We start from the raw sequence: 25,800 nt of genomic DNA on the forward strand, positions 1-25,800 counted from the left end.
GTCTAATTTAAGTATATATATATATATATATATATATATATATATATATATATATAGTGCTTATAAACATATGAAAGGTGCTCAGTCCATTTTGAGTAAAACAATAAAAGCAAATTAAAACAATATTGTAACATTAGAGGCCCAGTGCACAAAATTCATGTATGGGGGGTGGCTCTCAGCCCAGCCTGCACCCTCTCCAATCTGGGATCCCTTGAGAGATATCCTACTTCCCATTTAGGCCTGATCCAGATAGGATAGAGCTGACTGGACATCCTCTCACAATCCAGGACTACTGGCTCTCAACTGCTCGCCTGCTTGCCTTCCTGATTGCCCCTAACCACTTCTGTCTGCCAGCCTGATCACCCCTAACCACTCCACTGCCAGCCTGATTGATGCCTAACTGCTCCCTTGCCAGCCTGTTTGCTCTTAACTGTCCTCCCCTGCAGGCCTGGTCACCCATAACTGCCCACCCCTGTAGGCCTGGTACCCCCCAACTGCTCTTCCTTGCAGGCCTAGGTGCCCCCCAACTGCCCTTCCCTGCCTACCTGGTTACCCCTAACTGCCCTCCCCTGCAGGCTTGATCACCCCCAATGGCCCTCCCTTGCAGACTTGGTCCCTCCCAACTACCCTCCCCTGCTGGCCATCCTGTGGTGGCCATCTTGTGTCCACATGGGGACAGTCATCTTTGACCACATGGGGGCAGCCATTTGTGTGTTGGAATGGTCAATTTGCATATTATTCTTTTATTAGATAGAATTTGATAAGTAGAGGCCTGGTGCATGGGTGGGGCTAGCTGGTTTGCCTTGAAGGGTGTCCCAGATCAAGGTGGGGGTTCCCTTGGGGTGTGGAAGTGGCCTGGGTGAGGGGCCTGTGGTAGTTTGCAGGCTGGCCATGTTCCCCAGTGACCCAAGTGGAGGCCCTGGTATCTGAGATTTATTTATCTTCTATAATTGAAACTTTGTAGCCTTGAGTGGAGGCCTGGGCCAGCTGGAAAGCTTGGCTTCCTCTATTGCTAGGGGCAACTCAAGCCTCCTGCTCTCTCCAGCTCCATGGCTACCACCATTTTTGTTGGTATTTATTTATCTTCTATAATTGAAACTCTAGTTATAATATACTAGAGGTCCATTGCATGAAGAGATTCATGCAGTGGGCCTTCTTTCCCTTGGCTTCTAGGACCGGTTTTCCTCCAGCACCTGGGATCTAGGCCTTCACTATGCCCGGAGTCTGCCATCTTTGTCTTGTCTTTGCTGCAGATTCAGGCCAATGTCTGTCATCTTCACTACAGACTGCCATCTTCATCTTTGCTGCAGACTCTGGCTGCAGTCTGCCATCTTGGTCTTTGCTGCAGACTCCGGAGTCTGCAGATTTCATCTTTGCTGTGACCAGAGTGCCGCTCCTGTAGATCCCAGCCCCCTACCCCTGCCCTTTCTTATAGTAGATGTCTTGCCCCACCTGGTCACTCTGAGCCTGGAGAAGCTGCATGGCCGCCATCTTTCTCCTTCTAATTTGCATGTTCCCTCCTGATTGGCTGGTGGGCATAGCGGAGTGATGGTTAATTCTCATGTTTCTCTTTTATTAGTGTAGATTATCTCTGTGCAGTGTTTAGGGAACCTATTGCAGTTTTTAATATCTTTGGAAGCCACTTTGATCAGATCTATCAAAATTGGAAATGCAAATAAAATTTGACCTAGAAATTTATTCCTTTTAAGAGTCCTCAATTTTGGACTCTTAATTTTTTTTTAAATTTATATTTTTATTGATTTCAGAGAGGAAAGGAGAGGTAGAGATAGATAGAAACATCAATGATGAGAATCATTGATTGGCTACCTCTTGAATGGCCTCAATTGGGGACTGAGCCTGTAACCTGGGCATGTGCCCTGACCAGGAATCAAACTGTGACCTCCTGGTTCATAGGTTAATGCTCAACCACTGAGCTACACCAGCCAGGGTGGACTCTTGGTATCTTTACTCAAAATAAGCACTCTGTTGAAAATGCAGGTCCACTCTGTGCCAACAACTACATTTGGAGCTCTTTGGTGATTTCTAGAAGCTTCTCTATTCCCGGTTTGTGGTTTCTCTAGTTTCACTTCTGTTTTCCCTAGAGAAAAAGACTACTTGATGGAATCAAGATATGTGAGCACCCCTAGTGCTCTGCTGTGGCCATGAACATTTCAATTAGTGAAGAGAACTTTAGGGGGAAAAAAAAATCTCAGCATCTCTGCAGGCCTTCCCATCTTGGAATTACATGAGCAATAGACATGGTTTCATCTTTAGGACTTCGCTTATACTGCTGATCAGTCTACTTAGAAAATTACCAAATGCTGCCAGATCTGCCTCTCCTCCAAATAAACACATTTTGGGAAATCTCTTTGGAGCTGATGGAGAAGGTAAGGTTATAGCCTGAGGTTAGAGCACAGACAGAACATATCCAACCAAGTACCACCCAGATGCAAGTACCGGTGGTTCCAGTATAAACTGGAAACTATTTGAAGGAACTGTCCCCTCCTAGCAACCTCTCCATTCTGAAATACTCTGAAGTCTAAGACGCTTGGAAAGGGCCTAAGGAGTAATTAATTTAATTTGTCCAACTAGGGATAACCAGTTGGTAAATAGATATTTTTCTTTTGAAATTATATTTTAATAAAGCTATTTAAAGGCTTGAGATGTTTTCAATTATTCTACTGCAATATAATGGTTAATTTTAAGAGCTCTGTGTTTGATTTGTAGTTAAGATTTTTATGGTCTATATATAGGTTGGTCTTTAATAACCATTTATACATTGCTTCTTTTTATATAGGTCATGTATTCTCCTGGGAGAGTAACAAGATTAGAAATAACAAATACAGTACAGAATAAATTAAAGTGCTTCAAACTGCATTATGTAATTTTAGAAAATTGGTTTCACACTGAAATGTTCAAATAAGGAAACCAAAAGATTTAAGAAAAAATCCCCTAGTATATGCATTTGAATAGCTATTGTTTACTAAGTTTTATACTTTGTAGTGTGGTAATAGTATCTATCCACAGTGCTTCATTTATGGGGTAGTTCATATGAGTCAATATGGATAAAATTATCATTATTTGTCTTTATTTAGAAATGTTGGCTTCATTCTCCTTGAAGATGAATAATATTCATTAGTCAAAATGTCAAAGAAGTATTGTAAAAGTAATTGTATTTATATATATAATTCTCCAAACTCTTATATGCAAAATGTTCTTATTACACTCAATGCAATAAATTCAGAGGCTGCTATGGGACAGGAGATAGCAAAATTTGAGCCAATGCTTTTCTAATTACTTACGATAATCAAAAGTGGGGCTTGGTTTTCCTTTCCCAACTAAATAAAGGAGATAGGATGCTCTAGAGAGTCTATTATTCTGACTGGTTTTGTTTGTTTCTGTGAAGTTTAGCATCACTCTCTTTGTACCGAGTCCTCAGGCCTTTTTCAATTTTTCTATTCGTGCATTAAATGCCTCTTCCTGTGTCTGCAGCTTCTCGTTTATCTCGGCCTGTGAAGACAATCATAAAAAAGTGGTTATGATGGAGCTATCTTTCGCTGCACATTGTCTTTGTGGTTTTGACATACTATAGTGCCTAAAGACAGACATTATCCCTCACACACCTTCCTGTTTTGCAGACATAGCTGTGTTTCAGCCTGTAGTGATGTGATAACACTTTATCATATTTCTCTGCACATTCCCAATGTATAGCATGTCTGCTATGAACAGGAAGTGGTATTTGGACAGCCATTTTTCACATAGCCTTGTGTTGGAAGATAGGATAATTTATCTGTATTTTCAGACGGACTTTACCAAGAAGCACTGAATCAGAATAACTGCTCAGGGTTTAGTTATTGCAATGTTGTTGGTGTCCCTACTCCTTTGCAATAAATGTTTTTGTCTCCTGTGTAGTACATTCTAAATGGGATCCCAGAAAGCTTCTGTTGTGAAATAGCAACACAAATAATCTCACAATTAGAATAATTTCCTTAATTAAACGTATTCATCAAACATTTTAACTCCTGGGATTATGCCACTTGGTGGTATAGTTTTGGTAGAAAAAAGTCAGTGATTGCTGAGAGGTTCCAGTGCTTGCTGCAGGGGTGATGGCATTTAGCCTCTGGCAGTGATATTCCATGGACTAGCATTGCTACCTGCACTTTCAGAAATACTTCCACATTAACTAAACTTTAGTAGTACTGGAAATGTCTGCTCTTTTTCATGATGGATAATAAAATCACATGTAGAGAAACAAGCTGTGGGCAATGTGGTAAAATTGGTGTTTTTGTTTAGATGATATAAAAAAAATCTACAAGTACATGAAGAGTAAGTAGCTTATACATATGTGTTAATTACTAATTCAAAGTGTAGAATGTTCATGTCTATAACATAATTTGAAGTTTTCAGGGAATTATATTTTAAGAAATTCTTATTAATTTTACATAGAAATTTTAAAGATCAAATACTGTTTTGGTCCAGATATATCTTTCCATTCTTATTTCTTTCTCTATGAGGATAACTATAATAGATAGTTTTGAAGTACTACATCTTGGTTGCCTTATCTGATGAGATTTTGTTTTACCTTCACAGTAAGGATTGATATTTCTGAAAAGATCACGCTGGTGTCAATTCTAGATTCTCATGTAATGCCAGAGTATCAAGTATTTTTTGTTTTGTTTTCCTTTGGTTCAAGTATCATCAAGCCTTAGATCAAGCTCTGTCCTCTGGTTTTCCATTTTGTTCTTTCTTGGTGATTGGGTGAAACAGCCAAGAAGGGATGAAAATGGTACTCCAGGTTACAAAGGAACTCTTGTCATTTTTTTAGGAATATCTAATCCCTCAGGCATGATTAGGGTAGAGCTAAAAGGAGCACACAGGTCTAGGAGTGTGGAGACCTAGGGATTAGTTTAGCTATTGTACCTTTGGGCAAGACACTTAACCACTTAGGGTCTTAGTTCTTACCTGAAATATTGAGCAATTAAAAGTTAAGTATTAAGTTAATATTACATGCTAACTTTTAAATTCATAATTCTAATTCCTAATTTTGTGATATATTCATCAATGTTATATTTCAGTGACATGATGTTATGAAATATTTTAAAAATATGTTACTATTTCTTCATGCCATTCACCATATTAGACCATATAGGGTTAAAATGGATGGAAGAATAATGTGGTCAAAATTCCAAAGGATTTGGAAGTTTAAACTAAACTGACTCTTCCCACTTTCAATTATAGTCCCATGCCACATAAGGACATTTTGGTCCAAGACAAACCATATATATGACAGTGGCCCCATCCTATCTAATAAAGAGGGAATATGTTAATTGACCCTCACACTGTTGCAAAGATGGCAGCACCCAGAGCCAATAAGGAGGGCATATGCTAATTGATGCCATGCCCTCAAAGATGGCAGTGCCCATAACCAAAATCTGATGGCACCCAGTCCCTTCAGCCCCAATGGGGCAGTAGGCACATGCCTGCCTCCAGAGTATCACAGTGCCCTCAGCCCCCCAGTGATGGCCTGAGGTGCAGGCAAGCCTTGCATGGAGGCTGCCCAGCTGCCCAGAGCCACCGGAGGCTCAGGTAACCAGGGCCGGCTGAGGCTTGCACTGCCGGCAGTGACAGCCGCAGAGGTGTGATTGATAGGGGTTGCCTTTCCCTGATTGCCGGGTAGCCTCCCGCCCCTAAGGGCTCCCAGATTGCAAGAGGGAGCAGGCCAGTTTGAGGGACCCCCTGGTGAATTTTCATGCACCAGGTCTCTAGTCATATATAATAAAGAGCTAATATGCTAATTAGATCAAACAGCAGAATGACCATCCAGCAGACCTTCCAGACGACCACCTGGATTACATTCCAGATGAGGCTATGAGGGGCTGTGAAGGGCTGAAGGGGCCAGCTGGGGCTGCGAGGGCTGAGCCCCTTGCATGAATTTTGTGCATCAGGCCTCTAGTAAGATTATAATAAAGATGAAAAAAATCCTATTGCCAAGTGATAATATAGCCAGTAGAATGTCGTAGCATTAGCACATTATCACATGTTTATGGTGATGCTGGTATAAACAAATGTACAATCATATAAAGGTACTAGAGGCCTGGTGCATGAAATTCATGCACTTGGGGGGGGGGGCGTTCCTCAGCCCAGCCTATGCCCTCTCACAGTCTGGGAGCCATTGGGGGATAGTTGGCAGTTACACATCCTTAGCGCTGACCACCAAGGGGCAGTTCCTGCATTGAATGTCTGCCCCCTGGTGAACAGTGCACATCATAGCGACCAGTCATTCCACTTTTTGGTTGATTTGCATATTAGCCTTTTATTATATAGGGTGTAGCCCATACAATAATATTCAGTGCATACTACTTGATAATGACAATTAACAACTATGTTACTTGCTTATGTACTTAATATACTACACATTTTGTTATTATTTTAGAGTGTTCTCTTTCTACTTATAAAAAGTGTTTTCTGTTTCACAGGCAGTGGACTCATACATCTCATGATTACTATGTTTCTTGATTGCATCATTCTCACCTAAACTTAATCTTGTGTTGTTTTTCACAGTAACATGTTTTATATGCTTGTAGCCTAAGAGCAATAGGCTACATCACATAGCCTTGGTGATGTAGGCTCCATGTTGTTTGATGTTAAGTATACTCTCTGATGTTTGCACAATAATATTACCTAAGAATGCATTTCTTAGAATGTATCTCTGCCATTAACCAGTGGATGATATAGTGTTTTCTATGCCCATTAATAATCTCATTTCTTGCCGGGACCAGTTTGGCTCAGTGGATAGAGCGTCGGCCTGCGGACTGAAAGGTCCCGGGTTCGATTCTGGTCAAGGGCATGTACCTTGGTTGTGGGCACATCCCCAGAACGGGGTGTGCAAGAGGCAGCTGGTGGATGTTTCTCTCTCATCGACATTTCTAACTCTCTGTCCCTCTCAATCCCTCTCTGTGTAAAAACAATAAAATAAAATAAAATAAAATAAAATAAATATATTAAAAAAAAAAAATCTCATTTCTTTTCAACTAGGGAAAGATGTTCTATCATCTACCAGCTTCTGTTTCACTGTCTCACCAGCGTTTTTTCACATTAACCTGGAGACCTTTCTGGTATTTCACTGAAACAGAATTCATCTACACAAGTGTGAGCTTTGGGGAAAAGATTCCTGGAGACAAGTTGCACACCTAACAGAATTGTGTACTGACAGAGGGGGAGTTACATTTAAGATCACCATTGTGGTGATTAGACTTCAGTTCAGGCACATCCAACAGAGCCGGACAAAATACTCCTTGTCTGGTCAAAACACATTGTCATTGGTCTACCAGCTCTCCTGGTTCTTCCTTAGAACACTGCTGAACAGACAAGCTATCCCACACCCACTAGGCTTGGGTATGCTCTGTTTACTTCCCAGGAAAATGGGAAACATATGCCCTGGTTCAGTAGCCTCTCAGTGATCACTTCTTTGAGGTGATCTCACTCTCCAGTTTTCTAACCTGGAAATTCAAGTTGACCTAAAATCTCTACAGTCCCAAGATGGCAAACTTCCCTCAAGGTTTTCACTTTATTTTACCCTGTTGCTTAGACAGAACCAACAGCCAACATTTAACAGCAAGAACTTAGTGTTAGCATTCATATTTCTCTGAAATGTCATTCTTTAAATATATTAAAATTTGCTCCATTGGGTATGATCTTTTATTATACAATATGGGGCCAAAATAATTTCATTTTCAATGTATCCTTAAAATTAAAATAGCTAAACTATATAACCTTAAATGTTTGCTCTATTCAGTATAATTTTAATTAACATATCCAGGCCAAGATAACTTCATTCTTTTGAATTTTTTCTTCATTCTTAATAAATCTCTAAAACTATAAAGTGAGTCAATGGGAAAGTAAGTGAATCAATATACAATATTTAAGGATTCACACTCCATTTTCAGAAATTTCTGAGTTACAGGAAGTAAAATATGCCTATAACCACACTAGAGAAGGAGCTCTGAAAAAATTGTACTTAAAACATGATTTCTCTACTGTCTTTTACTCCAAAAAAATATAATAATTATATTATTTTAAAATAAATGAGAAGAAAAACTACTGGAAAATTTTAAGCGGCTTACAATTAATAATTCAGTAAATGTTTCTACAGCAGACCAGTGTATTCAGGCCTACACACACACTGGCCACTGGCATGTGGCTACTTTTGAAGAGGGATGCGGCAGATTTTAAGAGCCAGTGACACTGGGAGGTAGGTTTTAGAATTGGAAAATAACTTACCATCTAAAACAGGAAGAGAAATTTAGGTAAGCAGAGAGTAATTACTCAACTTGGAATCAGACCAAGACACAAGGGCAAACACTGAAAAAGTGCCACACCACGGGAGTATTAAAATCCAAAGTAGTCTGGTCGTGATATTAGAGGTTATGTGGTTTTTGCGGATAGCTCTGGAATTCAAACTAGAACCCATTTTACAACTCCCATTCAGAGTCTTTCATCAGCTTCTGACCTTGGAAACTCTGAACAAATGACTCAGTCTTCCTGCATCTCTCCTTTTTCAATTTATTTGTCAGAGAAGTGCCTGCCTAATTTGCCTAGAGTTTACTAGAATAATTGGTAGAAAATACAGGAAAGGATTTGCTATCTTGAAGCATTGCATAAATCCACATCATCTTGTCATTTTATTGAAAAATTGGCAGTAATTTGGCCCAGGCTAATCCCTGAATCTACTTAATATGAAAATGATCGTAGCACCTTCTCCTCTGGTCCAGATTCTCTCTATGTCTAATTATACTATTTAGATGACCCAACTAATGAACTTCTAAGCCCATGATTGTCCAATTGGCGCTTCAGGCCAATTGGACAATCATGTATGTATGCAGCAATAATATTATTTCTGATACATAGTAGTGTTGTAATGCTGTAGACTCTAATATTTTTAAAAAATCAATAAATAGTTAAAAACACACTCACTACGTGGAATATGGCCTTGGTAAAGATGTTTTCAATTTTTCAGGCCTGCAAACAATTCTATTACTGTCTAGTAGTTCCTCGGCAATAATTTCAGAGCCACAGGATTGCAAAGGAGCCCAGGGCCATGATTATACATAAACTATATTTAGATGAAATGTTATCACTTTTAAAAAGGAGATATGTTCTGAACTCAGCTTAATTCAACTGCACTCTGCCCTTCCACACAGTAACCAGTTATTACATTCATGGAGTTGCTAACAATACAGCTTTGTGTAAAACGCGTTCTTCCACTATTTCTGGTAAACACTAAATACTCTTTATTAAGCCAAGGACTTTGGCTGATTCTGCTGGCATCAAATCATTAAACGTTCATGTAAATAGTGCATTAACATTTGACGATTAAACAGTAACAAGGTATGCTTATGCCAAGCTAATCTTTTGCCCTTTCTAAATTAGTTGTTAATACAGTGTGCTTTTTATATACAGTCTCATGCTCAGATATCAAGTAAATCATTCCCTAAAATGCATTAATATTTTAAACATGCAGTAGACTGTCTTATTGATTCACGGTCATTTCCACAAGAAATTATAAATCCTCTCAAAATATGCAATTCACTTATTTAATCATTTTGCCTGGGCAATGATGCAAGTCTTTGTGTAGAGGTAGAAATGTGCTTTTTTGGATGGGGGAAAAAAAGCAGAAAAGCTAAGCCGACTGATCCATCATTGGCAATTGCTGCTGAGCTGGCTGTTGCCAGCACCATTTTCATGCATCCTTTGGTGTAAACTGCCTCGCTATTAGTGCTATGTGAAAAGGAGCAAACTATATGAGAGGGAGTTCAAAGATTTGGTGAGAAAACTTAGCTGAGAATTATGCTGTGATCTTCGGTGTTTACCGCTTTTAGCAATGTACTCTAATTACTCTCACATGAGCGATTTTGTTATGACAAGGCATGAAGTCTTTACCATGTTATTTTTTGGGTCTCGATGCTGAAAGATTTTTCAAACTGATAACACTACACTATGTGCTGTTGGCAAAGTTATTTTGTGATCTTATTGAGTCTCAGATGACTCAACTGAGAGTTATGTGGAGATGTTAAATTGAACTCTTCCATCATAAGCCTTGCTCTTGCTAGTTGAGTGTAGGTAGTGCTTACAGACATTAAGGATGAGGTTGGCTAATTAACCAGTATTGAAATAAGCAAGCACATTATCAAGGCTGAGCACCTGAATGCCGATTAGGATGTCATCTGTGACTTGGGCAAGCACTGATTTTATATCTTCAATGGTGAAACCAGCTAAAACATCTGACTCTGAAGTGCTGGCTGCTGGCTGGGACTCCGTCGGGCCTTGCTCTTGATCCAATCCCTAGAATATGGAAAGAAAACAATGTTTAGGTGATATCTAGAGTATTCGGGGATTTATATGGAGCCTCAAACTTTGGGGTCATTTGCTACCAGGACTGATGTCAATCTGCCAGGAGATTGCAATTTGAATCATCCTGCATTTTCATTATTTATGAGCATCATGACAGATCAAGTCATGGTGCTAACAGTGCTTACTTTGAGAAAGTGAAAGTGGAAACTGGGGAAGATGATGGAGTGGAAAAGATTAAAATTCCTGAACCAACCTCAGCTGGCCCACCTGCAAATTAATGGTAAATAAATATTTATATTTAGCTGGGGAAAGTCACAGGGAGAGAAAAATGGAAGAACATTTGCTTCCTTTCCTCCCACCCCTTAGAAAGACCCATGCTGAAATAGGTTGAATAAAGAGACAAAAGGAAACATACCTTCATTTCTGTATCCAATATTGGGGGTGGCTCTATGAATGTTGAGTAAATATCAAATGAGATTCCTTCTTCTAGAGGGTTGGGGAAAAGGCCACCTGAAGACTTGACAACCTCTACTATTTGCTGGAGGGGAAGAAAAGAGCTGTATTATGATAAAGCCTTTTGTGTGTAACCACAATTTACAATTTCAGTACCGCATCTGATAATTAGCATTTTATTCTACCCACTGTCTAATTCTCTTTCCATCCTATGTGGTTTAGGTCTTCATTTTGTACTTCTCTGAACTTTCATTGTTCATGGGTCAGTATCCCTTCCTCCTGCTTACAAGCTCTCAGTACACAGAGACCGTGGCTTAGAGCCCCTGCATTTCTTCTCAAAGGTTGGCAGAGGGTTAGATGCTTAAAACACTCAATGACAGCCTGATTGTGATAGACGTTACCCAGTAAGATACAGCTGTTCTTGGAGGCAATAGTGAAATGATCATTAAGAACTTGTTAAAGGCTCTAGATTACTGAATAAAGCCAGCACACAGTAAATCAGAAATGCTTGCAAAATCAACCAAGAACAGAGAGGATAGGGTAAAATTTCACTGTGAGCAATAATTCTATAGTAAGAGTGTATCAAATAGAGGAAGGGGGATCATGGTGGGTAAACACTGAAAATGAAGAAACGGGAATTAAAATGTCAATTTAAGTCCTGGCTGGTTAGCTCAGTTGGTTAGAGTATCATCTGATAAACCAAGGTTGTGGGTTCGATCCCCAGTCGGGCACATAAAAAAATCAACCAATTAATGCATACATAAGTGGGCCAACAAATTAATAAATTAATGCCTCTCTCTCTCTCTCTCTCTCTCTCAAAATAAACAAACAAACAAACAAACAAATAAATATAAATTTAAAAAAAGAAGTCCGGGGAGAGAAAGAGGATATGAGGGCACTGATTTCCTTAAACATCTGAATCATTTTATTAGTTCCTCTTGTTCTGATTCTAACCCAACATTTTTATCATAATTTGACTTTCCATCTCTCAAATGATCTATAAAAATATGCTTACTTTCGTGCTCTGATTCTCTTACTACATTCCTTAATACTGTAAATCAATAAATTGACGTTCTAGTTTATATAGTAAGCGCCATGACCCTGTTTTTGTGGCCCTGAGAGGATGCTATCCTATTTGCCGACAAAGTCAGACCCGGAGCCTTCCAAATTTGAAGACAATACTCTGGAAATGCATAAATTTACCACATAATTACCATGCCCTGTAGTCTGGAAAAATCCTAAAATCATTGTATATTCATTTTTAATTTCACTATAGTTCAGATAAACTTATATAATATTTCATCACTTAAATATTACTATTTATTTTTACTTATATGGGTTTTGAAATGTACTGGAGGCTAAGTTATTGCTTATTCATACCAATGTATCTTACATTGAATTCATATTTCTAACTTTAATTTGATTTTATAGAAAGTTGCTGCTTAGTATACATATAAAGTATACATATAAGTGTCCTAACTTTACAGTGAAGTGAATTGGAAACCAAGAGATTAAATGACTGGCTTAGTCAAATAATTGCTAGGTCTGGGAGTTAAACCCTGGTGTGCTAACTTATTGGCTTATCCAGTTTTCAGTAAACTGTAATGTGTCATCATGTTGCCATACTTAGAAATTATTGATGTTATTGAGCACTGAATCTCTATTCTGTTAGATGACATCATTCCAGATTGTTTATCTTCAGTTGACTAGTAAATGTTAATCAAAATAGAATATCAAGAAAAAGCATAGCAGAACGATTCTTTTCTCTCATCACATTCATAAGCCCCAGTTTTGTTTTTTTCCTAAATGGAGGCATTTTCAGCTTCCTACAAAATTATTTGTATCTTTTTTCATCACGCTTGATTTTTCATCCTCCTACATTTTAGATTGCTCTTTATTTTACTAAACTAGGACAATGAAACAGCTAAACGTATTTTAGTGCCCTTTGAAACATTATGGGCAAAATAAATATGCAGCACATGGGAACACAGAGCCAGGGAAGAGGACGAGTGATACAGACTTTAATATAGGCTGAGAAATAGAAATATGCGGGGAGTGGTGGTGGGTGAGACATTGAAAAAAGGAGAGAGAAAGAACTGAAGGGAAGTTACTGAATTTCCTGCAGGCATAGAGAAAATAAGCCTGAGCTAATTGGCAAGATACAAGTATGTCCTTTTAATGAAGCTAAATCTTATTTGTTGCTGTGGCCATATCTGTCCCACTGCTATGCACTTCCTTATACAGGCTAGGCTTTTCTGCTAATTCTCTCTCACCTGGAGGTGCAAGTTCTCAATAGATTCCCTATTTCCTCTCCACCCTGTTAGGAGCAGATTCTACCATCTGCCCACCTGTGCCCCATCTTCCATCAGATTATACACTTAAATGTAAGCAGATATTTGTGCTCAACTCTCTCATTTTATCCCTGCCAGCCCTCCCTATGGACTGGATTTCTTTAGGAAGCTAATTTGAACTACCTGCCAATGACCCAGCACTCCTGGTCTTTGGCACTGGGGTGTATACTGGACATGCACTGGGAAACTTGGAGCTCCTCAGGCCCACATCATTTCTCTGGTGGAATGAAGTTCCCATTTATTCGTAGAACCTGGAGCTCTGACTGAGAGTTGGGCTTTTCTTCTACTTGACTTTTTGAGTGTAGCTAATACAGCTAGTCACTTGATTTACCATGAGCACCAAGCTGGAGCAGGGAGGGGTAATTTCTTTTCTTCAGGGTGTTTACACTATCAGGGAACCAAACCATAACTACACTTTACTTTAAAAAGGTTTTTTTTTCTTTTCTTTAATCTTACACTTTTCTTTTTCATGAAGAGTTACATTTGGCTGTGTTAGTAAGATACTGTTAAGGGAAAACATATCCTAATTTCAGGCGAGGGTAAATACAAAGCTGTTTAACTAATAAGAAGGTATACAGTCAAATATAGTTCACAGAAGCATCACAGTGATTTTTCCCCCCCATTAAGTGGCATTTAAGAAAACCAAAACAGTTTAAGAAAAATTAGAATCAATAATTGTGGTGAGAGCACAGAGCCAGCCAATATATTTAAATGAAACTGTCTGATGCAATACTTTCTTTAAAAAAATACAATTAGGCCTTTGTATTTTTTTTTTTAACAAAACCTCATGTTTTACAACATCACTGGTTCTGTAATAAAATCTATTTAAAACAGAGAGACATGGTCAGCTTTATTAAGTTAGATTTTCTGAAAGAACGTTATAATTTCCTCAGTCTATGAATAGTTGAAGCAAATTAAATAAAGCTAGTTTTATAACTATTTTTATACATTCCTATAGAATTGTAATTGTCTCATATTTTTTTTCCTCAAAAGCCTAATGTTACCTCTTAAATCTAGAAAAATAAAAATAGAAAAAGGATCAAGTATGTTTATTAAAAAAAACACTCCTATTTGGTACCCTGATTTAGCAACAGCCCTTTTTCTCTAAGAGAATAGCACCCATAATCTTCAGATCGAGAAACAAAGGGAACGACTTTAAGTGACTTGCCTGAGGCCTAATGCTGAGATTAAAACTCAGGAGTTTCTGATTATACACATACATCCATTTGGCCAAATGATTGGTTTTGCTTGACTTTCAAATACCCCCTAAATATTACTTTGAATGTAAAGCAATAAATGTGTTTCTCTTGCCATTTTTGAATGCTTGCACACAAGTGGATATAATAAAAACAATCATGTTGTTCCATGTGAATGCCATTTATATTTTTTCAGATAATGAGCAGACCATTTGAACTAAGGTGAGTACATTAAAAGTTCTAATAAAGAAGAGAATAGATTTCTAAACTGAATAATCGACTGTTAAGTGAACATACAATAAATAACATCTACAGATGTGGTCGCTAGAAAATTAGTTTTCTATAGCTTACCAATACATATTTCCTCCAGATGTTATCTGTTATATGAAAATTAACTTAAGTTAGTTATATTGTTCATTACCTGTACATTTCATTAGTGTTATTTAAGACGGTTTACATTCCAAGCTTTAGTTGAATCATGCTATGGAATTTAAAGAATATAAAGTAAATGGCTTTTTTGGCATAATTTAATACTTGTAAGAACAAATTTTCATTATCAACCATTATGTAGCTTTAAAAAAATTCAAGAACTGTACTTATAAGCCAAACAAAATCACTAGAAATCTTTTAAGAATTTTATTTACATATGCAGTAGGAAATGAACCTCTATCAAGGGAATCAATGGTAAGAATTTTGAACTCTCTTGGAATTAAGTATGGGGTCAGTTTAGTTTTAAAAACATACTATACAAATTAAAGTCTGCTTTCAGATCTTACCGTGCCTAAGAACTATAAAGATTTTATCTGAAAAATGTTACTTCATGCTTTCTTTTTCTACTTTATGTGATAACATTACTAATAGTATTAATTCTGATTTATTTTTTCTGTTACATTTAGTTATTGTTTTTGTTTATTGCTATTTGCTTATTATTTTCTTTGGAGAAAGTGCAGGTGATCGGTGGGTAGGGTTTATACTGCTGAAACCTATGATTAAAGTGCCAATTCCTAAATTATTAAAAATATTCAAAATGTAATTGAGATGACAACTTTCCATTGTTTTAAGTGGCAGAAAGCAAGATAAATCTGTTAAACCATTTTGGAACTAGTGGAACACATACAAAAACACTGGCTTGCTTGAAAAAGACATTTGTCTGGAATTATCAAAGGATGGTGACTTCATGTGTAAATCAGAACTTACTAAAAAATGTCAAAGTTTCAAATAGCAAACTTGATTGCAAACTTTTCCCAATACAAGGAAAAAAGGCACATAAATTCCTGTGATGTTTTAAATATCCCCCCCACCCCAAAGAGAAAGGCATTACTAATTTGCAAGTCTAATTAAGAAGAACTTGTGTGGTTCTGGAAATTTTGATAAAAAAATTGTAACCCGTTGCCCACAATATACTGCATGTAAAATAACATATGAATGCCACCTGCAAAATGCAATAAACTCTGCTAATGTCATACTAAGGCCATAAATTTAAAATCAAAAGGGAGTAAATTCAAAAGCTATGATTATCAGAGAAGGAAAATTAATTCATTTCTAAAGTGTTTTTCTTTTGTGTTCAGGCCATTAAAACTCTTAATATCTCCTGTAAATGTAGAATATCAATTCTGCTATGAGATCCTCCTCCCCCTTTGCATTTTTGACTTGGAAATAAATTTGCAAATGCAGCACATTAATTTTCTTTCCTATGCTTAATATGCAGTATTTACATTTTGAAAAGGTTCAGAATGTTGCCAGGCTTCTGCAGAGTATGAATAGACATCTAATAGCAACTTCTATTTTTACTCACAGCATACTGGTAGTTTGAACATTTATAACTTAATAGAGCATTGAGACCATCAGATCCACATGCTAATCACCTAAACAGTGAACGGTAACAAGTACAAGTTAGGACAGGAAATGAAGACTACCCCTTCCAGCTGAAGCTGCGAAAGGAATTCAAGTTGGCAGGCCACAGTAAACCAATTTGCAGCCTGGCTAGGACACTCCAGCTAGCACCTCGTGCCCATTTTTATTTATATGTCTTCATTTGATCTTGTTTAACTTGGGCTTGGAATTTAAAAAACTAAAGTCAGATAATTAAAGAAACTGATTCCAGATTATTTTAAACATCTTCAGTATTTCAAGCGGTACTTCTGCTTCTGGCCAACACAATTTGAAAAGAAATCTGAGTACTCCTATCTTAATGACCTAAGAAAACAAAATCCTCTCTAATGAATTTGAAAAAAGAGTACCTTCTCAGAGTAAATGCAATTTAAAAGGGAAAGATCTGGCTCTTGTACAAACATTTCCTCAGGGATAGTACAGTTCTTCAGATGCCCAGATACTTTCTAACGATGGCAATAATCTGGAAGATAGACCACTGCATTATAGGCTTATCCTTGGCTCTATTCCTAACTGTGAGATGCTAAGAAAATCCGTAGGCCTCAGTTTATTTATCTGTAAAAGAAGGATAATGATAATTGCTACCTGGCTACTTCATCGAATTATTTCAAGCACAAATTAGATAATGTGGGTGAAAATAATGGAAGTCCTTCAAAGGGAAGCTATTATTAAACCCAAAGGTGTGTTATTATAATTACTGTTATTATCGAAAGGGTCTTCTCTCTAATGCTAGCATTGGAAAACAGATTAGAGTAGCCACGGGGAGAACACTGGCCCATGTTATTTCCATATGTAATCCTTAATATTGCCCAAGGAGTCTAATGACCTCAGAAGAATTTGTTAATGAGGACATGCTATCAACCTGTTTCCATACAGCCAGTCTTGATAATATCAAACATATATTCAGTCCTATCTGATTTTAAGAATTCTGTGGACTCAACTTTTCTGAGACCTGGATACCATGGCATAATTAGGTAGTTACGTGGCATGGTCAGGACTAAGGCAAATCACCTATTTAGATAAGGAGAGTGTTTACATTTAACTTTTAAATGAGAAAAATCTGTCACCCCCTTCATAGCTCAATTTATTCTTCTTTTTTATCTTTTGTTTTTCAGCATCGAGTGTGGTCTGTGGTTGCCCAGATTGAGTTTATTTTAAAAAAATTTCCTTCAACAAATTTCATCAAAAGTAAAGAGTTAGGGCACAGAGGGCAAACTTTCAACAAGTCATCCTTTTAAAAATTGAAATACCAGAGATCTTGAAATTGCTAAATTCAAAACTGTATTTTTTATTCTTAGATTGACCTTATCCTCCAACTTCCTCAGTGTGAGAGATGGAAAGTATGGCAGGTTCCATTATAAATACTTAGAAAACAACTAATGCTTTTCAAAAATATTTTTAGAAGCCACTCAGAGTATATTTGTTTAGCTTACTAAATTATACTCTAAAAGGCATATCCTTGAACTCAGTTGTAAACTATTTCAAATAGTTCTAATCATGGATACATTTTTGTTTGGTTTCATTTAGAGTGCTCTATTTAAATTTTAGGTTTTAAATATTTAAAGTATTTAAAACATTAATAGGAAATACTCTAAATTATCTCTTGTTTTAAGAATTTGAAATTAAGTATCAGTATCCGTCAATTATAATAAATATGAGTTTGCTATTATCTTTGTGGAAAACCTGTTTTGAATTATCTATACTAATAAAAGAGTAATATGCTAATTAGACCGGGAGACCTTCCAGAGACCTTACGAACAAAGCCGGGGGCTTGGCCAGCTTGCAAACCACTCCGAAATGACCCTCAGCCCTTGCCCAGGCCGGCCACACACCCAGCGGGGAACCCCACCCTGATGGGGGCACGGCCAACCTGCAAAGGACCATCAGCCCCTTGCCCAGGCTTGCCACTCCCCACCGGCAGGGACCTCGACCCCGATGGGGACATAGCGGGTCTGCAAACCACCCAGCCCCTTACCCAGGCTGGCACAGCTCCTAGTAGGGACCCCACTTCGATGGGGATGTGGCTGGCCTGCAAACAGCCCCAGGCCCCTCGCTAAGGCTGGCCCCGCCCCCTAAGGGGATCCCCACTCTGATCAGGGACCCCCTTCAGGGAAGACCAGCTGGCCCCCACCCACGTGCACCAGGCCTCTATCTATACTAATAAAAGGGTAATATGCTAATTAGATCAGGAGACCTTCCGGAAGACGTTCCGAAAGGCCTGGATGTCCTTCTGGACAGAGTCATGGTGGCAGGGCTGAGGCAGAAGTGGTTAGGGGCAATTAGGCCAGGAGGGGAGGGAAGCTGGGGGAAGCAGGCAGGCAAGGGGGGGCCAGTTATGGGTGAGCAGGTAGGCAGGGGGGACCGTTGTGGGAGAGCAGGCCAGCGAGGGTGGGCATTTAGGGGCAATCAGGCTGGCAGGGTGGGTAGTTGAAGGCAAGAAGGCCAGCAAGGAGGTAGTTGGGGGTGAGCACGCTGGGAAGGGGAGCAGTTGGGGGCCATCAGGCCAGTGGGGGGACAGTTGGGGGCGAGCAGGCTGGAAAGCACAGGGGTTAGGTACAATCAGGCAGGCAGGCAGGTGAGCGGTTAGGAGCCAGCAGTCCCAGATTATGAGATTATATATATATATATATATATATATATATATATATATATATATATATATATATATATATATATATATATAAATCCAGTAACCAGAACACTATAATGACCCAAACAACGGGTCACTATGATGCCCACTGTGGCCAGCGAATTGGCCTGATCGGAGGGTGGGGCCGGCAGGCCAATCTCCTGCGGCCCCTCCCTCCAGGCACATGGCCCCTGTTCAGCATCTCTGACTCCTACCAAGGGCGGGGTGGTTGGCCAACCCCCTGTAGCCCTTCCCCCCAGCAGGCCCTGCCCCTGATTGCCTCCGAACCCCAATAGGAGGCAGGGCCAGCCAGCCAATCTCTTGCAGCCCCTCCCCTAGTCGACCCAGCCCCCAATGGGCCCCACCACCCTGATTGGCCCACAGCCCTTCCTCCCAGCCAGTTCTGCCCCCATCAGTCCTCCAACTCTGATCAGGGGCAGGGCCGGCTGGCCAACCATCAATGGTCCCCCAGGCTGCTGACCCCTGATCAGCCCCCACCCCATTCAGGGGCAGGGCCGGCTGGCCCACTGCCCACAGCCCCTCCCCATGGCCAGCCCTACCCTTCCTCAGCCCCCACCACTCCAATCCACCCACAGTCCCTCCCCCAGCCAATCGGGGGTGGGCTGGCTGGCCAACTTCCCGCTGTCTCCTCCTGACAGGCCCAGCCCAGATCCGAGGATTGGCCCTGATCTGCTGATTGGGGCAGGACCCGGCCAGACCCCACCCGTGTATGAATTCATTCACTGGGGCTCTAGTCAAATATAAATTTAAAAATTTTATTTTATATATGTTGCATTAATTACACTCTAAAATAGCTTATATGAAGATGAAGCTATTTCATAGCCTTCATATTTGAGAATATTCCTTTTGAACAAGTTTCTATATTTGCAGAAATCAGATGAGCTAATAAACCCCAATGGTTGAAAGAGAAACTACAACGAAAGAAGCCTAAGTACTTGCTTCCAGTCTTTCTCTTCATGGGCATCCCTGTTATTTTTCACAGTTTAAACTACCTGAGTAAGAGGAGTCTGAAACCTTTTGGTTAAGTATACATATAATTTACTTAATTTCAAAGCACACTGAGTGAACTGCATTTCAGTGCTGAAGTCATCAGTAAGAATAAAAATCTTAAAACTATACTGAAACTCATTTCATGTAGAAATATAAAGCTTTTTTAGACAAAAAGAGAATGTTTGTAAAGTACTATGAAACCTTTAGAGAAGTCAACATAATATTATTCCTGTCCTCTTAGACCCAAGATGTCTATTTTAAGTAATCTGACATTAAAAATGTGCTGACAAATATAGATTAAAAAACAACACAGGAAGTTGTAAATCAGTTGGTAACCCTTAGCATCAAGGAAATAAGAGACCATGAAAATATAGTCATTTGCTTTAGTCAACCTCAACCTTAATTTTTAACTAAAGAAAATTTGCAGAAGGCATGATGTTTACATATTGGATATTTTACTCATAGTTTGTGTGTTTCCTTTTTCTCCAGTAGGCTCATAAATTATTACAAGGAAACATGTTGCCAGTTATAAATATTTCCCTCTCTGCTCAGCTCCCTCCACTGTCCCTCCCCCTCCTTTTGCAAATCTCCCCTAACTGGTTCTGTTACTGTATTAGGCACTCTTCCGTGGTCAGCAGGGCATGGTTTTCTTTCTTCAGAGGAAACTGCTGTCAGTTACTCTTCAGTGCCTGACATTCTAGAAACAGGGCTCTTGCAGGAAGCACCCCACCCTTTCCTTCGGCAGCCCCTTATTATGTACACGGTGTCATTATTTTAATGACCTGAGAGGAGTCATGTCTTTCCAAGCAAGAAACAGCTCTAGGTACCCTAAGCTTCTGAGGCTTTTCGTGGAATCTGAATTCTTGGAAATCAACTTCAAAAGTGATTTTGTAGACAATGGTTTATACAGCAATAAATTTTTCAAAAAAATACCTTTCATTATAATCTGTAAACCATGCTAATTTAGTTAAAAACAAACAAACCAGAATAACAACAACTCTGAAAAGTTTACATGGTATCTTATTCCAGATCTGAATGTTTCAGAAATCTGGATCCCCCCTCTACCCCCCCCCCCTCTTCCTCCCTTAATGTGTGGAGCCCTGTCACTTAACAGAGAGTATGTCTGAGATGTGGTATCTTTACTTGTAAAATTAGGTCTTCTCTAGTCTTGTTACAGATGGTATATCCTAATTTACTTAATTTCAAGTGGCTTTTCCTCTATCCAAACAAGACTCAAAGTTGCTGGTCAGTGAGGATCCTCGGGTACAGTATTTTTCTCTTGTGGTGTAGAAGAATATTTGGATCACACACCCAGAGCTTACTGAAATTTTAGACAGGCTGAAGCTTGTCCATCTATTACTACTTAATTATCTTCTCCAAACCTGCTCCTCCTCCATTTCCTTAGCTCTCAATGACATCAGCAGTTTTTTGTGACCGGACTCAAAACCCTGAGGTTGTCTTCAGTTGTTCCCTTTCCCTAACATTAAATCAACCACAAAACATGTTGGGGGCATCTCCGTGATGTCTGTTTCATCACAATGACCACTGTGTAATCCAGGGGCCTCATTGTTTCCCATGGGCCAAATCCTCTACTCTGGCACCCCCCAGTCCCAGGCAATGTGAATGATATCCATAAGACTTGTGGCAGCATTTGCCTTCCTCCAGGAAAATGAACACTGAAGATGAAAAAAAAAAATAACCCAAAATAAAAACAGCTTTATTTCCCAGAACCTACTCTGATTTTGGCATTGGCCTAGTTAGAAAGCACATTATAAATATTAGGTCCTTTAATTTGTAATGCATTGTGAGGAGAGGTTTGATCAACCTCCTTTTCTGAATGAAGAGCTTAAAGCTCTAAGAGTTTAAGTAACTTGGTCAAGATTATACAACTAGAGAACAACAAATTCTGTCAGAACTTGAACTCAGATCTATTTCACTCCAAAGCTCATGCACCTAGTCCTTAGGGGTAAATGGAACCCCACTGGCTCTTTATGATCCCCCCAAAACATTCCTCTCCAGTTTCTAGGGGAGTAAATAGAGATTCGGGAAAGGAAGATGACAGATGCACAGCAGGAATCTGGAGACATGGGTTCTCTAGGAGAGTCAGAGAATTTGCTCACTGGTTCCTCATAGCATTTCAGTGCATGTTCCAAAGTAAGCCAATGAAAGTAAGGCAGAGAGGACTGATTTTTTTTTTTTTTTAAGAAGGCAAGATATAAAAAGCATCTGGTTTATAGAGAAATCTGAGATCATACTTAATTCATTCATGTAAACAGGAAATATAGGAGCATCAGTTTGCTTTTGGTGACTAAAACTGCATGTTCCTGCTCAAATAGCAATTTGTCCTATTTGTTGTAATTTTAATTACTATTTTCATTGGAATCACAGTTTGTTTTTCCCCCCCTAGAAACAGGCATGTAGAAAAACTACCAATAACCTAGACAGTTAAAAAGTACATTGAAAAATGAGTATGATTTTGCGATCAAGTCTCTTGTGATTATTCTTCCACTGTGTGCTGCAATGTGCTATAAATCCATTTCCATATTTTTAATTAACACTTAGTTCCAAAAAACTTTCTGAAGGCCATTAAAATCACAAATGGGGGAAAAAAACAAATTCATTTTATCAGAAAATTGACTGTAGACTATTTTGGTGGTTTTTATTATTTTTACATTTTAATGATTAAAATTAAATATAGCTCAATTACTCATGACAGAGGACAGTGGAATAATTTTCCTGGATGATATAATTTTGAAGTCAAACCCGGGTTTGACTTTATTAGTTCTGCTGTGGATGAGTGTCATTGTCCAACCTGCAGCTCTAATTCCTGATCCCTTCCATCCACTCATAAAGGAATCAGACAGCTGTACCAAGTTATACTTCTCCTAGAGACCCAGTGGTGCTTTGGCTTTATCACAACAGCATTCCTATGGGGACTGTACCTTCTGTCCTATGAATTTTAGGCATCTATTTTCATAGTTTGAATAATTCATTTCTTTAATTTCCTTAATGGGAAAACAGACAATGCATGAGGATTATTTGAAAATTTGTTGCACCAAAAAACAAAAAGAAAAAGAAAAACAAAATAAAACAACAACACCTGCATCTTCTGCTATTTTGAGACACTTATTTTATCCCAAGTAGAAGGTATAAGCAGCTCTCTGAGGCTACTTATACATTCCTGGTCCCATGGCAATGACCACTGTTTCCTCATTTAGAAAATGGGGGTAACAATAGTTAACCACCTCGTGAATTTTTGTGAGGATTAAATCAATATATATAAACCACTTAATTCAGTGCCTGGCATGTAGGAAGAGCTAAAAAATGTTAAGTCTGTTTTTCTTCATATTTTTATGTCGCATATTTATGTCTATAATGATGCTAAACAAAACTCTCCAAGAATAGGGATTTGGTATCTTTTGTTCCCCACTTCACTGCCTGGCAGGTGGCTGATAAATATGGGAAAGTAATAAATATTTATTGCTTAACTGTAAGAAATCATTATAGACTCATGATCAATAGATCATTTTACCTCTACTTTTCACCCTATTATGTAGTCTAATGAGATAGAGGACACTACTTTTTTAAGATTTTTTTTCACTCCAGTCTCCTCCCCCCATTATGACCTATGACTCAGGATGCTCCTCATCTGGGGTTCAGCCCAGCTCCTTGACTTTACCTATTTCCCCCCTTCTGATGGTCAAGTTCTTCCTGTCCATGCTAGATGGAGTTAAGCAAAATGAATAGACTGTAGTGGTAAGACTGGAATATCAGGATGAGTTTAGCCTGTTTTTGATGAGCAACTTGTTCAGGCCAGGAAAACCCTCGAAGGATCATTCTGATTTTCATACTTGTATGAACACAGCCTTAGTATGAGGGGTTGCTAATGAAGCCAGAGAATCTGGCCTAGCATGTTAATTTCAATTCAGGGACCTTCCAGGTATTTATAAATAAATTCCATATATTAGGCAACTGATATTTAGATAAGAAAGTCAGAAAGCACATGCTGTAATATAGTGCTTCAACAGATTATAATATCAACTCATTCTAGCAAAGCTAACATAATTAAAGTAATCAAAAACAAGCAAGGACAATGTGCTACTGTTTCAAAATTCTTCTGCTAGAAATAAGAAACCAGGACTAAAACCATGCAAACAACAAAGTAACATTGCAAAATTAAACCATAGTATTAATGGGGTTTATCGAATTATATAATCTACAAGGAAGCCATAACAGATTTCAGATTGGAATACCTTTGGAAACATCAGTCACCTGATTATCATCATTGCCTTAAAAAAAGATGAAGGTTTACTTTGAAGGATCTGGTATTCAAGGCAAGTTTTGAAGAACAGATAGAGTATCAAAATATAATGAAAAAATACATTCAATTTCTTTACCTTCTGTATCTATCTGAAACATTTTATTTCGTTTGGCTCAGCAATGACAGTAAACACTAAGAAATGATGGGAAAGAGTATTTTACAGTAATTCTTTAGTCTAAAAAAATACTCCTTTCCTTATGGCTTATTTTGCTATAATTATTTATTTGCTTATTAGTAAATAATTTTATTTTGACTTTAGACACAGAAATACAATATTGTAACTGATTTATTCTTTTATGAGACTGATTTTTCTATTGGTAGAGCATTAGATATTATTTAAATAAGAATTTTTTTAAAGCATTGGCTGTTATATTTCGGAACATAGGAACTTCACCATCTCACTAGCATCTGTCAGATTTAATCACACACAGAACTACCTTATAAAAATTATCTCATCAGAAAAAGTGTCATCTTGTGAGCTTAGGTGTGAGAATTGCAAAATAAAGCTGACCCACACTAACAACTGCTGTGCTAATTTATTGTAAATTATGTTTTTTTTTGTTTGCAGATATAAAACATGAGAAGTGTTTCTATCTTAGTAAATTCATTTCCTATTATTTCAACATAAATACCAAACAGCTAGAAAAGAAAAAAGTGAGAACAGAGAATATTCCTTAAATTGGTTCTAGTGACAGTGAAATTTATTTTCTAAGCTACCGGTACCAGTCATGTCATTCCATTCTAGGTGCAGAAACTGGGCAACACAATTAAGACAAAGCATGTATGCTTAAAATGCTAGATGGAAATTGCTGATCGTCATATGAAGAGTGATGATTTATAGAATATGAACTGGAAATAATTGCATAGCAAGCTGGTCTACAACAAAGCTTTAATTCATTGGGCTGACATTGTAAACTCATAATGTGTCGACCTGGCACCAGCCATGATAGATTACAGCTGTTCAGAACACATAAGCATGTCCTTTTCATGAACATTCTGGGAACCGTAGTTCAGATGACCCCAGTAAAAAACTGCAATGTTTTTAACCAAGCTGGTTCCCTCAGAAATGTAAAAACCATGATGAGTCATTATATTATTAAAATTCAGAACCAGGTGGCAATGAATCACATGAAGTTATCACCTGTAAATCATCAAAGAGAGTATAAATTGGGTTCTATAAAGTACCACGAGTCGCAATACATTTTAACAAGCTAACCTCTTATATAAACACGATTTTATTAATATATTTATTCTTATTATGAAAACTAGAGTAAAGTTTAGTGGCAATAAAAGTGAAGGGCTAATGTTGCTAGCTTGAGCCAGAAAGAGTTTAGGCCTTTATTTGTATACTGCTTTATTTATGTAGTTCTGTCAATAACTTTTGACCTACGTTTGTTCTTATGAGTCAATGTCAAACATGGGAAGTTGTATGTTTCTTTTAAAAAATGCATTAGTGGACTGGGCATGTGGCAAGAAACACTCAAATTCATTGTGTTTTTTTAAATCTAAATTAGAATTTGAACTCTGGTCTCAAGAACCAGTTGTGGGTCAACCCAAGTATTTTGCACACACCCCTCCACCACTTAAAAAAAATAAATA

At 38.3% G+C, this 25,800-nt stretch overlaps 1 protein-coding gene across 4 annotated transcripts in view; it reads right to left on the reverse strand.

Annotated features, from left to right (window-relative positions):
* Positions 1-3,066: 3,066 nt before the first annotated feature.
* Positions 3,067-25,800, reverse strand: part of CABCOCO1 (ciliary associated calcium binding coiled-coil 1) — a 103,790-nt gene continuing 81,056 nt past the window's right edge. For 3 of the 4 annotated variants that reach the window (XM_036438384.2, XM_036438387.2, XM_036438386.2), the window contains 3 exons: positions 10,766-10,888; positions 10,201-10,341; positions 3,067-3,510 (listed from right to left, as the gene is read on the reverse strand). In XM_036438384.2, the coding sequence (XP_036294277.1) occupies positions 3,436-3,510; positions 10,201-10,341; positions 10,766-10,888 (339 nt within the window). In that variant the 3' untranslated portion in view covers positions 3,067-3,435. The remainder of the gene's footprint in view (positions 3,511-10,200; positions 10,342-10,765; positions 10,889-25,800) is intronic. The other variant, XM_036438385.2, reaches the window with a different exon arrangement.

The sequence above is a fragment of the Pipistrellus kuhlii genome, unplaced genomic scaffold (assembly GCF_014108245.1).
Source record: "Pipistrellus kuhlii isolate mPipKuh1 unplaced genomic scaffold, mPipKuh1.p scaffold_m20_p_15, whole genome shotgun sequence".
NCBI classification, from domain to species: Eukaryota; Metazoa; Chordata; class Mammalia; order Chiroptera; family Vespertilionidae; genus Pipistrellus; species Pipistrellus kuhlii.